This window comes from Salvelinus namaycush, chromosome 37 (genome assembly GCF_016432855.1).
Source record: "Salvelinus namaycush isolate Seneca chromosome 37, SaNama_1.0, whole genome shotgun sequence".
NCBI lineage: Eukaryota > Metazoa > Chordata > Actinopteri > Salmoniformes > Salmonidae > Salvelinus > Salvelinus namaycush.
This window is the reverse complement of record NC_052343.1, coordinates 30282371-30297526: the sequence shown is the minus strand read 5'-3', so window position 1 is coordinate 30297526 and position 15156 is coordinate 30282371. Positions and strand designations below refer to the sequence as shown.

At 47.1% G+C, this 15156-nt stretch overlaps 1 protein-coding gene across 1 annotated transcript in view; it reads right to left on the bottom strand.

Annotated features, from left to right (window-relative positions):
* The window catches only part of setd2 (SET domain containing 2, histone lysine methyltransferase), a 38859-nt gene that overhangs the window by 11790 nt on the left and 11913 nt on the right, over nt 1-15156 (bottom strand). The window contains exons 6-17 of the mRNA XM_038977081.1: nt 14768-14865; nt 13348-13498; nt 11583-11717; nt 8924-9052; nt 7044-8708; nt 6890-6938; nt 6417-6741; nt 3712-4339; nt 3252-3458; nt 2955-3080; nt 2414-2562; nt 2088-2205 (exon numbers count right to left, since the gene is read on the bottom strand). Coding sequence (XP_038833009.1) covers nt 2088-2205; nt 2414-2562; nt 2955-3080; nt 3252-3458; nt 3712-4339; nt 6417-6741; nt 6890-6938; nt 7044-8708; nt 8924-9052; nt 11583-11717; nt 13348-13498; nt 14768-14865 — 3780 coding nt within the window. The remainder of the gene's footprint in view (nt 1-2087; nt 2206-2413; nt 2563-2954; nt 3081-3251; nt 3459-3711; nt 4340-6416; nt 6742-6889; nt 6939-7043; nt 8709-8923; nt 9053-11582; nt 11718-13347; nt 13499-14767; nt 14866-15156) is intronic.

The following is a 15156-nucleotide window of genomic DNA, read 5'->3' as shown; positions in this document are numbered from 1 at the left end:
CCCTTACCTTCAGATGTTGATATGTGGGTTGGATCTTGTAGCTCCTAAACCTAGCTCACCCTTACCTTCAGATGTTGATGAAGATGTGTGTGTTGGATCTTGTAGCTCCTAAACCTAGCTCACCCTTACCTTCAGATGTTGATGAAGATGTGTGGGTTGGATCTTGTAGCTCCTAAACCTAGCTCACCCTTACCTTCAGATGTTGATGAAGATGTGTGTGTTGGATCTTGTAGCTCCTAAACCTAGCTCACCCTTACCTTCAGATGTTGATGAAGATGTGTGGGTTGGATCTTGTAGCTCCTAAACCTAGCTCACCCTTACCTTCAGATGTTGATGAAGATGTGTGTGTTGGATCTTGTAGCTCCTAAACCTAGCTCACCCTTACCTTCAGATGTTGATGAAGATGTGTGGGTTGGATCTTGTAGCTCCTAAACCTAGCTCACCCTTTACCTTCAGATGTTGATGAAGATGTGTGGGTTGGATCTTGTAGCTCCTAAACCTAGCTCACCCTTACCTTCAGATGTTGATGAAGATGTGTGGGTTAGATCCTGTAGCTCATAAACCTAGCTCACCCTTACCTTCAGATGTTGATGAAGATGTGTGGGTGGGATCTTGTAGCTCCTAAACCTAGCTCACCCTTTACCTTCAGATGTTGAAGAAGCTCTTAAGATGTGATCCACTGTATCTACAGCTAGCGTTATAGTGTCTGTCTGCATCCCAAATGGAACCCTCGCCCCTATGTAGTGCACTACTTTAGACCAGCATGCATCGGGTAGTGGTGCACTATGTAGGGAATAGGGTGCCATTTGAGGATGTAGCCTCTGTCTGCCACTCTAGACTAGAGGCCCTTCAGGGGGGTGATTTTCTCTCTCCCAGGAAAGGAACCACAGCTGAAAATAATCCCTTTTGCAACATCTTCAATTAACCGATGGGAGGAACACTATCATCATTTTGCACGCAAGCACAAACATTCCGGGAAGCAAACGAAGCTAAAATATTTTGCTTTCTCACAGATGACTTAGAGATCTTGTTTCACGCCATCATCTTTTAGAAAAACTCCAGTCCAAAAACCACAAGGCAATATAATGGATATTATAGCAGGGTTTCTACTCCTAGACTCACACCACTAGGGGCTCGGACCTAAAGACTGTATGGAACTCTGCTGACCATGTATGATCATAGTCCTGTGGACAAATGACACCCTAGTCCCTGGACAGTGCACTACATTTGACTAGAGTCCTGTGTGAATCTGATTCAACCATGAGTCATGAGATTTGGGCACTATTCAAATACCTTAAAAAGCCTTCCGGAGACCTTCCTTCCTTCCTTGAGGAAATCACTGACCTACCAGTCAGATTGGTGAAAGTAATGAGATGGAAGGAAGCCATGTTTTCATCTATCAACTAACATACAGATCAGTGCCCACGTTTCCATCCAACCTTCTTACACGAGTAAAGTACTTGTCGGATCATTTATTTTGTCGTCATGACAGGCCTGATGGAAACAGAACACGGTAAACGTGTCGACAAAACAAAATACTCTAGACAAGGTGAGATCTTTTTGTGTCTGTAAAACGAATTATGCGAGAAATGTCGTCAGAAACGCTTTTATGCTCAAATATTGATAAAAGAACCATCATATGGAAGTAAACTTGGAGTCACGCGATGACGTGTTGTGTGGTCGTCCCACTGCGACTGGTCAGGAAAGCCTGCAGTTTATTAGGCTACAGATGAAATAAATGATGAGGTTCACAGGGTGCTGAAAGAACAAGGTGATGAGCATGATGCTCCTTTCCAATAAACATCCAGAGAAAACCCTCAGAGTTGAAAATGCGACGGAAACCCATTTAACTTGAATTTAAACCGCAAAAAGTATTTCATGTGCACTACGTGGTCATCACACACAGCCTTTCATCTGCAACAAGTCCATTGGATGGAAACATCTCTGGAGGGAAAATACACGAAATGTTTTTTATGCAGAGTTTAGAATATTCCTCACCAATTGGATGGAAACCTAGCTAGTGATTAAATCAAGGAAGGATGCATTTGAAAGGCCTTGGCCTGTGTGTTTTCAGGGTTAAAGGTCACCTTGGAGGGGTTCTCGTCGTAGGTGGGCGTCCCCAGGTCCATCTCAGCCTCGTGGTCTAAGCTGTGAGAGTCTTCACTGGCCCCGTCCCAGCTGCTTGGAGGATCCCACTGAGTCTGTCTATAGGAGGGTGGGGTTAGATACACAGTAAGACACACATTCCAGGCAGACAAACGCAGCCATACACACAGAGTTAGTCAGACATGTGCAGTCAGACCGACAAGCTGACAGATACACACACAGTCACAAAAGCAGACAGTACGAGATAAAGACACAGGAAGGCAGACAGAGAGAGACCGGCAGAGACAGGCAGAGACTGGCAGCCTACCTGGTGATGACGTGATAATAGTAGATCTTTCCCTCTCCGTCCCGTGCTACCTTCCAGCTGGGGGGCAGGACGATGGTTTTGGGTTTGGGAGGAGAGGGAGGGGGCAGGTCTATCATACTGTTGGGGACTAACAGAGTGTTGGGCATCTCCTGGACAGAGGAAAAGAGGCAGGTGAAAAGACAGGAAGTCTCCTCTAGTGGTTAGAAAACAACTGTTTATGAGGCCTTCATCATGATAGAAAACAGTATGAAACTGCTGGACAAGAATCAAGACTACTATCACGTTGATACACTTTGCCTCCCCCTGGTGGTAGCTTGGGGAAGGGTACAGCCAGACATATTTGGTGTATGAGGTGGGGGTTTTTCAACCGCTGACGGATGATGGACAACTGAGAGGATGCGCAACATGTCGACCTTTGTGAGTCTGCAACTAGTCTGAAAGTCATTGACTTTGTGTAAAGTTTTAACAGACAAATACAGACAACGATTAATACATATATTTCATCAGTGTTCATGCGCCTGGGTCTGGCTGGAGGCCTTACCTGCTGGACAGTCTGTGAGGTGACGATGGTAGTGACCGTACCCCCCTGCTGAACCACCACTCCTTGCTGGTGACCCGTGTACACCGGCTGACCACGGAGGTAGTTGGCAGCCGGATCAGCGTAGGTCTGGCCAGAACAGGGTTGACAGACACACAGAGATCACACAGATACTCAGAGAGAAACCTTCTGATCTGGTCATGAAACAGGGCTTTTTTTTCATGCGTTGCTTGAAAGCCTCTATCAACGAAGGGCGATATGTGTTGACTGTTCAGTACACTGTGCAGTGTGTGTGCCTACCTGCAGGACAGGTGTGTTAGCCTGTGGATAGGCAGTGGGGATACTGTAGATGGTCTGACAGGGCTGGCCCTGGTAGTAGATGGCTGTCTGGGTGGGAGGTGGTGCTGGGACAACCTGGTACTGTGGTGCTACCTGGGTCTGTACTGTCACAGCCTGCTGGGTGGTAGGGTCCCACAGCGTGGTGTAACTCCCCTGGCCCGTCGACACCTACAACAATAATTAGAAAAAAAAGGAAGTGTGGAGTTAGGGGACCAGATGGAATTTGCAACTTGCACTGATGCGGCCAATTAAAAATGTTTACTCGCACAGCCAAGTCAAAGGGTTGTAAAATGAGACCGAATGGTAGCACTCTGGAGCCCTGAATAATAATGAATGGTATTTAGAGCGCTTTTCAAAACATCGAAAGTCACTTTACAATAAAATAAAACCCCATTAAATCAGAAATATAAAAGTAGAGCACCTGAGGGGGCGCTGATACAGCAGGCACTGACAGGACGCCTACCCCCGGGTCCTGGCCTGCCCCGCTGGGCTGCTGGGCATACTGCTGGGCGGTGCCGGGGTGGAGCTCCAGAGGAATAGTGGGTTGGTGGATGTGTTGGGAGATGCTGGAGAGGTTGGAGACTGGAGGGGGCTGGGAGGTAGAGGAGGGAGAGGTCATGCCCAGCTCGGTGATCAGAGCCTGGGGAGGGGTCTGCTCCAAGACCAGGGTGGCTGGGACCAGGGGCTCCACGGGAGGGGTTGGCAGCAGCACCTTGCCTGCGTTGGGGTTGACGGGGTCCACGTAGGTCTGGAGGGGGTAGCCAGGGGGGTAGTGGATGAAGCCAGCTGGGCTGGTAGTGTAGGTCAGGGCTGCATCGTAGGCTAGAGTCTGGAGCTGCTGCTGCCGCTGTTGTTGTTGATGTTGTTGTAACTGTTGTTGATGTTGTTGTAACTGTTGTTGATGTTGTTGTTGTAACTGTTGTTGTTGTTTCTTGACCTCGCGCTGGGCCACCTCCTGTTCAAACAGCTTCCTGCGCTCCTCTGTGGACAGCTTGGTGCGTTCCTTGGTGATGGAACGGGTCTTCTTACTGCTGTTAGCCAGGTCAAACCTAGAAACACACAGTCAATACTACTGTCTACAGAGATCAACAGGTCAAACCTAGAAACACACGGTCAATACTACCGTCTACAGAGATCAACAGGTCAAACCTAGAAACACACAGTCAATACTACTGTCTACAGAGATCAACAGGTCAAACCTAGAAACACACAGTCAATACTACTGTCTACAGAGATCAACAGGTCAAACCTAGAAACACACAGTCAATACTACTGTCTACAGAGATCAACAGGTCAACCCTAGAAACACACAGTCAATACTACTGTTTACAGAGATCAACAGGTCAAACCTAGAAACACACAGTCAATACTACTGTCTACAGAGATCAACAGGTCAACCCTAGAAACACACAGTCAATACTACTGTTTACAGAGATCAACAGGTCAAACCTAGAAACACACAGTCAATACTACCGTCTACAGAGATCAACAGGTCAAACCTAGAAACACACAGTCAATACTACTGTTTACAGAGATCAACAGGTCAAACCTAGAAACACACAGTCAATACTACTGTCTACAGAGATCAACAGGTCAAACCTAGAAACACACAGTCAATACTACTGTTTACAGAGATCAACAGGTCAAACCTAGAAACACACAGTCAATACTACCGTCTACAGAGATCAACAGGTCAAACCTAGAAACACACAGTCAATACTACCGTCTACAGAGATCAACAGGTCAACCCTAGAAACACACAGTCAATACTACCGTTTACAGAGATCAACAGGTCAAACCTAGAAACACACAGTCAATACTACCGTCTACAGAGATCAACAGGTCAAACCTAGAAACACACAGTCAATACTACCGTCTACAGAGATCAACAGGTCAAACCTAGAAACACACAGTCAATACTACCGTCTACAGAGATCAACAGGTCAAACCTAGAAACACACAGTCAATACTACTGTCTACAGAGATCAACAGGTCAACCCTAGAAACACACAGTCAATACTACTGTTTACAGAGATCAACACAACAGACATTTCTACAAGTCAACAACAGTTTTGGTATGCATCCCAAATGGCTCCCTATTCCCTATATAGTACACTACTTTTACCCAGAGCCCTATGGAACCCTATTCAGTACACTACTTTTAACCAGAGCCCTATGGAACCCTATATAGTACACTACTTTTAACCATAGCCCTATGGAACCCTATTCAGTACACTACTTTTAACCAGAGCCCTATGGAACCCTATTTCCTATATAGTACACTACTTTTAACCAGAGCCCTATGGAACCCTATTCAGTACACTACTTTTAACCAGAGCCCTATGGAACCCTATTCAGTACACTACTTTTACCCAGAGCCCTATGGAACCCTATTAAGTACACTACTTTTAACCAGAGCCCTATGGAACCCTATTCCCTATATAGTACACTACTTTTACCCAGAGCCCTATGGAACCCTAGTCAGAACACTACTTTTAACCAGAGCCCTATGGAACCCTAGTCAGTACACTACTTTTACCCAGAGCCCTATGGAACCCTATTCCCTATATAGTACACTACTTTTAACCAGAGCCCTGTGGAACCCTATTCCCTATATAGTACACTACTTTTACCCAGAGCCCCATGGAACCCTATTCAGTACACTACTTTTAACCAGAGCCCTATGGAACCCTATTCAGTACACTACTTTTAACCAGAGCCCTATGGAACCCTATTCAGTACACTACTTTTAACCAGAGCCCTATGGAACCCTATTAAGTACACAACTTTTACCCAGAGCCCTGTGGAACCCTATTCAGTACACTACTTTTACCCAGAGCCATATGGAACCCTAGTCAGTACACTACTTTTACCCAGAGCCCTATGGAACCCTAGTCAGTACACTACTTTTACCCATGGCCCTATGGAACCCTATTCAGTACACTACTTTTGGGAAAAGGGTGCAATTTAAAAAAGGAGCCTAAAGTCATCAAGAGTTTTGTTTCTAAAACCGTTGAAGTATTCTGGAATGATTCAGAAAGTCATTCAGTCATACAGTCAAAGAACATGTGATCATCCATAGCTAGTCAGTGTATATGAGCATGTTGGTGTTCCAGCCAGTCCTACCGGTCCACATGTCGCCTGCTGCTCCTCTCGTATGCGGAGGGCGGTGGGGAGGTGGAGGCACGTCTCCTCCGTCTCTCTGTGCTGCGGGGTGTCTTCTCAGAGTCTCTGTCCCAGTCTCTCTCTCTATCTCTCTCTCTATCCCGGTCTCTCTCCCAATCCCTGTCCCTTTCTCTGTCACGCTCCCGGTCACGCTCCCTGTCCCGTTCTCTTTCTCGATCTCGTTCCCTGTCCCTCTCCTTGTCCCGCTCCCTCTCACGTTCCCGTTCCCGTTCTCGGCTGCCGGAGGGGGTGCGAGCCGGGGCAGCGTCTCGGTCTCGACTACGATCTGTATACATGGAACAATCAAACAGGTTAAAGCCCCACCAACGGTAGGCTGTCAGCACTGTTGAAAATAAAACGTTACACTGTAACAGGTGTGGACACAGACCTAGTGAGAGAAAGAGCAGGAGAGAGGGGCAGAGACAGAGACCTACCGTGTATCTCCTTCTCCACCTGGCTCTTCTTGGGGATCCTGTACACCTCCTGAAGGATGAGTCACACACCACACATGTAAATAACAATAAACTCAGTGTGTGTGTTTATTTATTTATCAGTGTGTTTTAAATCAGTGTTTGTGTGTGTCCTTGCCTTCAGGTCCTTCCAGCTGTCCAGCAGCCTAGCAGCCATGTCTCCTATATCCACAGCACTGAGCAGGGCTTCCTGGCTCCTCTCGCTCTCTACATCAGACACACCCTCCTCCTCATCCTGCGAGGGCGTCCCCACCGCCGCAGGCTCCACGGGGACCACCGGAGAGGGAGGTGGAGGGGCCTCCGAGGCAGGGGTCACTACCTGGGCAGCGTCCTCAGTGCCAGGGGCCACCTCCGGGGGACCCTCAGGGGCCACCTGGCCTGGATGTTCCTGGCTGCCTGGAGCCTTTTCTGTATCTTCAGTCCCAGTCTCTGCTGTGGTGGTCTCCTCTTCCTTCTCCTCAGCAGGCTGCTCCTCTGAAGGGGTCTCAGTAACTTCCGTCCGAACTGGCTGAATATGTGATGATTCCTGGACCTCCACGTTGTCCTGCTCTCCTGCCACAACCTCCCTCTCCTCCACTGACTGACTTGCCTGCTGCTGCTCCTTCTGTCCCTCACTCCACTCGTCTTTCACCTCCTCGTCACCGCCCTTCTCATTCACCTCCTCCTGATCTTTAAGACAGAGCTGGCTCTCAGCTTCGGGTTCTGTGATCTCCATGGTCTCCACCACCTCCTCTGGTGTTTCCTTCAGCTCTGTGACTGGCTCTTCTGTCGGCTCCTCCGTTGTGGGAGTCTGAGCCTGGGCCTCAACCACCAGCTCTGTGACTGGCTCTTCTGTCGGCTCCTCCGTTGTGGGAGTCTGAGCCTGGGCCTCAACCACCAGCTCTGTGACTGGCTCTTCTGTCGGCTCCTCCGTTGTGGGAGTCTGAGCCTGGGCCTCAACCACCAGCTCTGTGACTGGCTCTTCTGTCGGCTCCTCCGTTGTGGGAGTCTGAGCCTGGGCCTCAACCACCAGCTCTGTGACTGGCTCTTCTGTCGGCTCCTCCGTTGTGGGAGTCTGAGCCTGGGCCTCAACCACCAGCTCTGTGACTGGCTCTTCTGTCGGCTCCTCCGTTGTGGGAGTCTGAGCCTGGGCCTCAACCACCAGCTCTGTGACTGGCTCTTCTGTCGGCTCCTCCTTTGTGGGAGACTGTGCCTGGGCCTCAACCACCAGCTCTGTCTTGGACTGTTTGCTGCTCTCCACTGGAGGCTCAGATCTTGAGACCTCCTCGTCCTCCATCTCCTCATCCTCCTCCTTACCGTCCGAGGCCTTGCTGGCGTCCGACATGGCGCTGTCCAGGCTGTTCTCGCTGATCTTGAGGCGACGGTAAACGGCCCGTTTGGGAGTGTCGCTGTCCAACTCAGTGCCCAGTTTGGCGACGGAGGCAGAGGAGCCGTCGGGAGTGTTGAGAGGGGTCTGGGCGCGGGACATGTTCTCACTGGAGTAGCCGTCCTGTTCGGCCCCGGGGGGCTGGGGGAGGGGCGTGTTCTCACTGGAGTAGCCGTCCTGTTCGGCCCCGGGGGGCTGGGGGAGGGGCGTGTTCTCACTGGAGTAGCCGTCCTGTTCGGCCCCGGGGGCCTGGGGGAGGGACGTGTTCTCACTGAAGTAGCCGTCCTGTTCGGCCCCGGGGGGTTGGGGGAGGGAGTGTGTATGCGTTTGGGCCCAGCGCTGGATGAGGCTCAGGACATGACTCTCCTCCAACATGTTCTTAGTGGAGATAGGTAGCACTGACAGGGTCTTCATGATCTGGAGACACAGGGAATAGTCAGTTGGTTGCAACACACACACACCTTGTGTCGATATTCCTAGGACCTTTGTTTTAATTCAATCTGAATTGGTTTATTCTAAAGTGCATTCTCATATAGATTCAGTGATCATATTTGTCATGATCACAAGTGTGAGGGATGAGCAACCGACGTTAAATATATATATTTTTGACCCCGAACGGATTTAATTGTCACCTGAAACTGCAGTTTGATGTTGTTGACACTGTTGCCCTTGGCTTCAGAGAGCTCCACCATGAAGATCCACAGTAGAGACAGACCGTGATGGTCCAGGAACTGCTTCAGACAGGATGGGCTCTGGGTATCCTGTTCATACAAAACCACCAGGTCAACATTATGGTAGAGAAACCACTTCTCCTGGTCGAGAAACCCTTCTCCTGAGACAAACAATAATCCTAACACCCTCCACACAATAACCCAGTACACAGACATCCCCAATACAATACACCCTCCACACAATAACACAGTACACAGACACCCCCAATACAATACACCCTCCACACAATAACACAGTACACAGACATCCCCAATACAATACACCCTCCACACAATAACACAGTACACAGACATCCCCAATACAATACACCCTCCACACAATAACACAGTACACAGACACCCCCAATACAATACACCCTCCACACAATAACACAGTACACAGACATCCCCAATACAATACACCCTCCACATAATAACACAGTACACAGACATCCCCAATACAATACACCCTCCACACAATAACACAGTACACAGACATCCCCAATACAATACACCCTCCACACAATAACACAGTACACAGACACCCCCAATACAATACACCCTCCACACAATAACACAGTACACAGACATCCCCAATACAATACACCCTCCACATAATATAACAACTTATCAAATCACATTTTATTTGTCACATACACGTGTGACAAACTGGTTCTTGACTGATTCAGAGGGATACAAAAATAAAACAAGCAACTGAATACCTTTAACTGAAATAAAATGTGCGTCCCAAATAACCAGGGCCTATAAATATAGTGCACTACAAATGACCAGGGCCTATAAATATAAATATAGTGCACTACAAATGACCAGGGCCTATAAATATATACAGTGAGGGAAAAAAGTATTTGATCCCCTGCTGATTTTGTACGTTTGCCCACTGACAAAGAAATGATCAGTCTATAATTTTAATGGTAGGTTTATTTGAACAGTGAGAGACAGAATAACAAAAAAATCCAGAAAAACACATGTCAAAAATGTTATAAATTGATTTGCATTTTAATGAGGGAAATAAGTATTTGACCCCCTCTCAATCAGAAAGATTTCTGGCTCCCAGGTGTCTTTTATACAGGTAACGAGCTGAGAGTAGGAGCACACTCTTAAAGGGAGTGCTCCTAATCTCAGCTCGTTACCTGTATAAAAGACACCTGTCCACAGAAGCAATCAATCAATCAGATTCCAAACTCTCCACCATGTCCAAGACCAAAGAGCTCTCCAAGGATGTCAGGGACAAGATTGTAGACCTACACAAGGCTGGAATGGGCTACAAGACCATCGCCAAGCAGCTTGGTGAGAAGGTGACAACAGTTGGTGCGATTATTCGCAAATGGAAGAAACACAAAAGAACTGTCAATCTCCCTCGGCCTGGGGCTCCATGCAAGATCTCACCTCGTGGAGTTGCAATGATCATAAGAACGGTGAGGAATCAGCCCAGAACTACACAGGAGGATCTTGTCAATGATCAAGGCAGCTGGGACCATAGTCACCAAGAAAACAATTGGTAACACACTACGCCGTGAAGGACTGAAATCCTGCAGTGCCCGCAAGGTCCCCCTGCTCAGAAAGCTCATATACATGCCTGTCTGAAGTTTGCCAACGAACATCTGAATGATTCAGAGGACAACTGGGTGAAAGTGTTGTGGTCAGATGAGACCAAAATGGAGCTCTTTGGCATCAACTCAACTCGCTGTGTTTGGAGGAGGAGGAATGCTGCCTATGACCCCAAGAACACCATCCCCACCGTCAAACAGAGGTGGAAACATTATGCTTCGGGGGTGTTTTCTGCTAAGGGGACGGGACAACTTCACCGCATCAAAGGGACGATGGACGGGGCCATGTACTGTGAAATCTTGGGTGAGAACCTCCTTCTCTGAGCCAGGGCATTGAAAATGGGTCGTGGATGGGTATTCCAGCATGACAATGACCCAAAACACACGGCCAAGGCAACAAAGGAGTGGCTCAAGAAGAAGCACATTAAGGTCCTGAGTGGCCTAGCCAGTCTCCAGACCTTAATCCCATAGACAATCTGTGGAGGGAGCTGAAGGTTCGAGTTGCCAAACGTCAGCCTCGAAACCTTAATGACTTGGAGAAGATCTGCAAAGAGGAGTGGGACAAAATCCCTCCTGAGATGTGTGCAAACCTGGTGGCCAACTACAAGAAACGTCTGACCTCTGTGATTGCCACCAAGTACTAAGTCATGTTTTGCAGAGGGGTCAAATTCTTATTTCCCTCATTAAAATGCAAATCAATTTATGACATTTTTGACATGCGTTTTTCTGTATTTTTTTGTAGTTATTCTGTCTCTCACTGTTCAAATAAACCTACCATTAAAATTATAGACTGATCATTTCTTTGTCAGTGGGTAAACGTACAAAATCAGCAGGGGATCAAATACTTTTTTCCCTCACTGTATATCTATAAATGACCAGGGCCTATAAATATAGTGCACTACAAATGACCAGGGTATATATATATATATATATATATATATAGTGCACTATAAATGAAATAGGGTGCCATCCCAGACAGCCGGTGTTCATTGGTGTGGGTCAGGTGTGCTTACTTGGATAAGTTTGAGGCAGATGAGTTTCTGCTCCATGGTCTCCACTCTGACCATCAGCCTGCAGAGAGACACCACCTCCTTCTCATCGTACAAACCCTCCCCGTTCTCCAGCAGAGCCTCTAGTTCCTCGTCCACCTGGAGACACAGCAAACCAGCATTCACACACTGACCAGTAACAGGCCAGCATTCACACACTGACCAGTAACAGGCCAGCATTCACACACTGACCAGTAACAGGCCAGCATTCACACACTGACCAGTAACAGACCAGCATTAACATTCAGCAGTAACAGACCAGCATTTACACTCAGCATCAGCAGTAACAAACAGTTTTTTAGCTACTACACTTGTAGCTTTTGCCAGCGTGAGCCACTTTATCAAGTGTTCTCTGGCCTGAATCGCGCCAAATTCTTGAAAATAGGACAGCGTAGCGAATTTTTCCGATGAGCCGCTTGAGCCTCCTATGTCAAGGTTTCATTGAACATGAATGGGAGAGCCTCACGCTCTGCAGAAGTTAGTGTAGCTCTATAAAGACCACAGATAATCCATTCAACGGACTAAACACAGACCCCAGAACTGTGACAAAACTACTTCTTCTCTGCAAAACTGAGACAAGCAGCTTTCATGGTGACGTGGATAGGGGGGGGGGGGCTAAAATAACCGGTCCTTTCGTGTTCAGTAACAGTGTTATTTATGGAAAGGAGAAGACGCTGGAGCTCTCAGAACAATTATCCTAAAGCTAGTACAAACCTGACCCATATCTGCCTCTCTAGACCATGTCAGCATCTCAAATGGCACTTTGTTCCCTATATAGTGCACTACTTTTGACCAGAGCTCTGGTCAAAAGGGTGCCATTTGGGACACAGACCATCACTGCTGGGGGTTTCAGCAGATCATCCAATCAGAGTTATGACATAGCTACATGCCACTGTAGTTCATCTATTGGCCAGAACATTTGCATTTAAATGGCTGAGTTTAAAGATGAACTCAATGGCACGTCATCAGACTGTGCTGAGTCAATCTACCAGTTACAAATTGGACTATTATGGGTCAACAGCTAAAATGTGTGGAATCCTAACTACCAGAGTGAAACATAAACCTACATCGCAGGGGGAAGAGAACAGATTGTAGCTTCTACAGTTGTATTTCAAATGAGTTTAATTCTATATTTCCACACTATGAGGTTGGAATAATACTGTGAAAATGATAATGCCATTTTAGTGTAATCGCGGTTTGAAAAGGTTGAAATTTCAGCCCAGCTTGGTGGGATAATGTTTTGTCCTCCCTGGTGACACTACACCAGGCGGTAAATTAGTTAACTGACAAATAAGAAAGAGCTCAAAACTTCTCTCCTCTCAGTCCACTCCCAAAGAAAACAGTCCTAGCTAAATTCTCGCTGGAGTAATTGCTCTTCGCTAAGAAGCTATTGTTTGTTTTTGACCATTTTCACTGAAAACAATCACAGTAATGTATTTAATTGTTACCTCAGAAATGATTTGATATTGAGATAAGAACAGCTGCATCGGACTTTTAAATATTCACTATGGTTGATAGTGACATGAACTCCACAACAGGTCACTCCCCCAACACCTTTTCAAGTGACGGCTGTTCAGACACAGCCAGTCCTAGGTTTGAAAAATGGCGATCACTTCTCTGTATTGAAGATTCCCCAGATGTCCTACTTATTCCAGGAATCTTCCAAAACAGCATTTATGGAAAACCTGGGACTCTTGGGGGAGTGCCTTTACCAAACCTACACACTCACCGTAGTGAGTGCATTGCTCACAGAGGTGTCCTTCTTGCGAGGGCGCTCTTTCTTCATCTTCCCTGCCGCTGCTCTTACACTGACCCTGTTCTCCCCGCCCAGGAAGCCTCGGCAGCTGGGAGCCCCACAGAAGCACTTCTGGGCCTCTTTCCTGGCGTGTACAGAGGAGAAGGAGTAAAACACTACACCATAGCTATACGGTCGGTCAAGAGAGCAACAGGGGCTTAATAATGTATTGTTATGTTTTCAATGACTACAACAGCAGGGTGACGTATTAGAACAGACAGTCAAACATTGATATGTTACAACAGACATTTCAAATCCAAAGAGAGAAGCTGCGTTCTAAATGGCATCCTATGGGCCTTGGTCAAAAATAGTGCACTAAAAAGGGAATAGGGTGCCATTTGGGACAAAGGTAGAAAGACACTAACCCATACCTCTGGAACTGGTAATCGAAGGTAGAGAGACACTAACCCATACCTCTGGAACTGGTAATCGAAGGTAGAGAGACACTAACCCATACCTCTGGAACTGGTAATCGAAGGCAGAGAGACACTAACCCATATCTCTGGAACTGGCAATCGAAGGTAGAGAGATACTAACCCATATCTCTGGAACTGGTAATCGAAGGTAGAGAGACACTAACCCATACCTCTGGAACTGGTAATCAAAGGCAGAGAGACACTAACCCGTACCTCTGGAACTGGTAATCAAAGGCAGAGAGACACTAACCCATACCTCTGGAACTGGTAATCGAAGGTAGAGAGACACTAACCCATACCTCTGGAACTGGTAATCGAAGGTAGAGAGACACTAACCCATACCTCTGGAACTGGTAATCAAAGGTAGAGAGACACTAACCCATACCTCTGGAACTGGTAATCAAAGGCAGAGAGACACTAACCCATACCTCTGGAACTGGTAATCAAAGGTAGAGAGACACTAACCCATACCTCTGGAACTGGTAATCAAAGGGAGAGAGATACTAACCCATACCTCTGGAACTGGTAATCAAAGGGAGAGAGATACTAACCCATACCTCTGGAACTGGTAATCAAAGGCAGAGAGACACTAACCCATACCTCTGGAACTGGTAATCGAAGGTAGAGAGACACTAACCCATACCTCTGGAACTGGTAATCGAAAGTAGAGAGACACTAACCCATACCTCTGGAACTGGTAATCAAAGGTAGAGAGACACTAACCCATACCTCTGGAACTGGTAATCAAAGGTAGAGAGACACTAACCCATACCTCTGGAACTGGTAATCAAAGGTAGAGAGACACTAACCCATACCTCTGGAACTGGTAATCGAAGGTAGAGAGACACTAACCCATACCTCTGGAACTGGTAATCGAAGGTAGAGAGACACTAACCCATACCTCTGGAACTGGTAATCAAAGGGAGAGAGATACTAACCCATATCTCTGGAACTGGTAATCGAAGGTAAGCTCTGTACCAGCTGTGACGGTCCTGGAGGTGAAGAACCCAACTCTCAGCTGGCCGTTCACAGTCCACTGAAATACAGGAACCAAGAAAGAAACATTAGCGAGGTCAGGATAAAACAAACTTGCTTTTTGACTTTGCTGATAAATACTTTGAGGGAAAGTGTACTTGTCATGACCGTGATGCGTTGTCTCACCGAGCCATCTTAAGATGAATGCACTAATTGTAAATCGCTCTGGATAAGAACGTCTGATAAATGACTAAAATGTCAAATGAAATCACAGCCTGAGATGCAGCTCACTGATAAAGTAGCCTCAGTGCCAGTCTGTTTGTGCTAGAATGCAAACTTCATGTCGCTCATT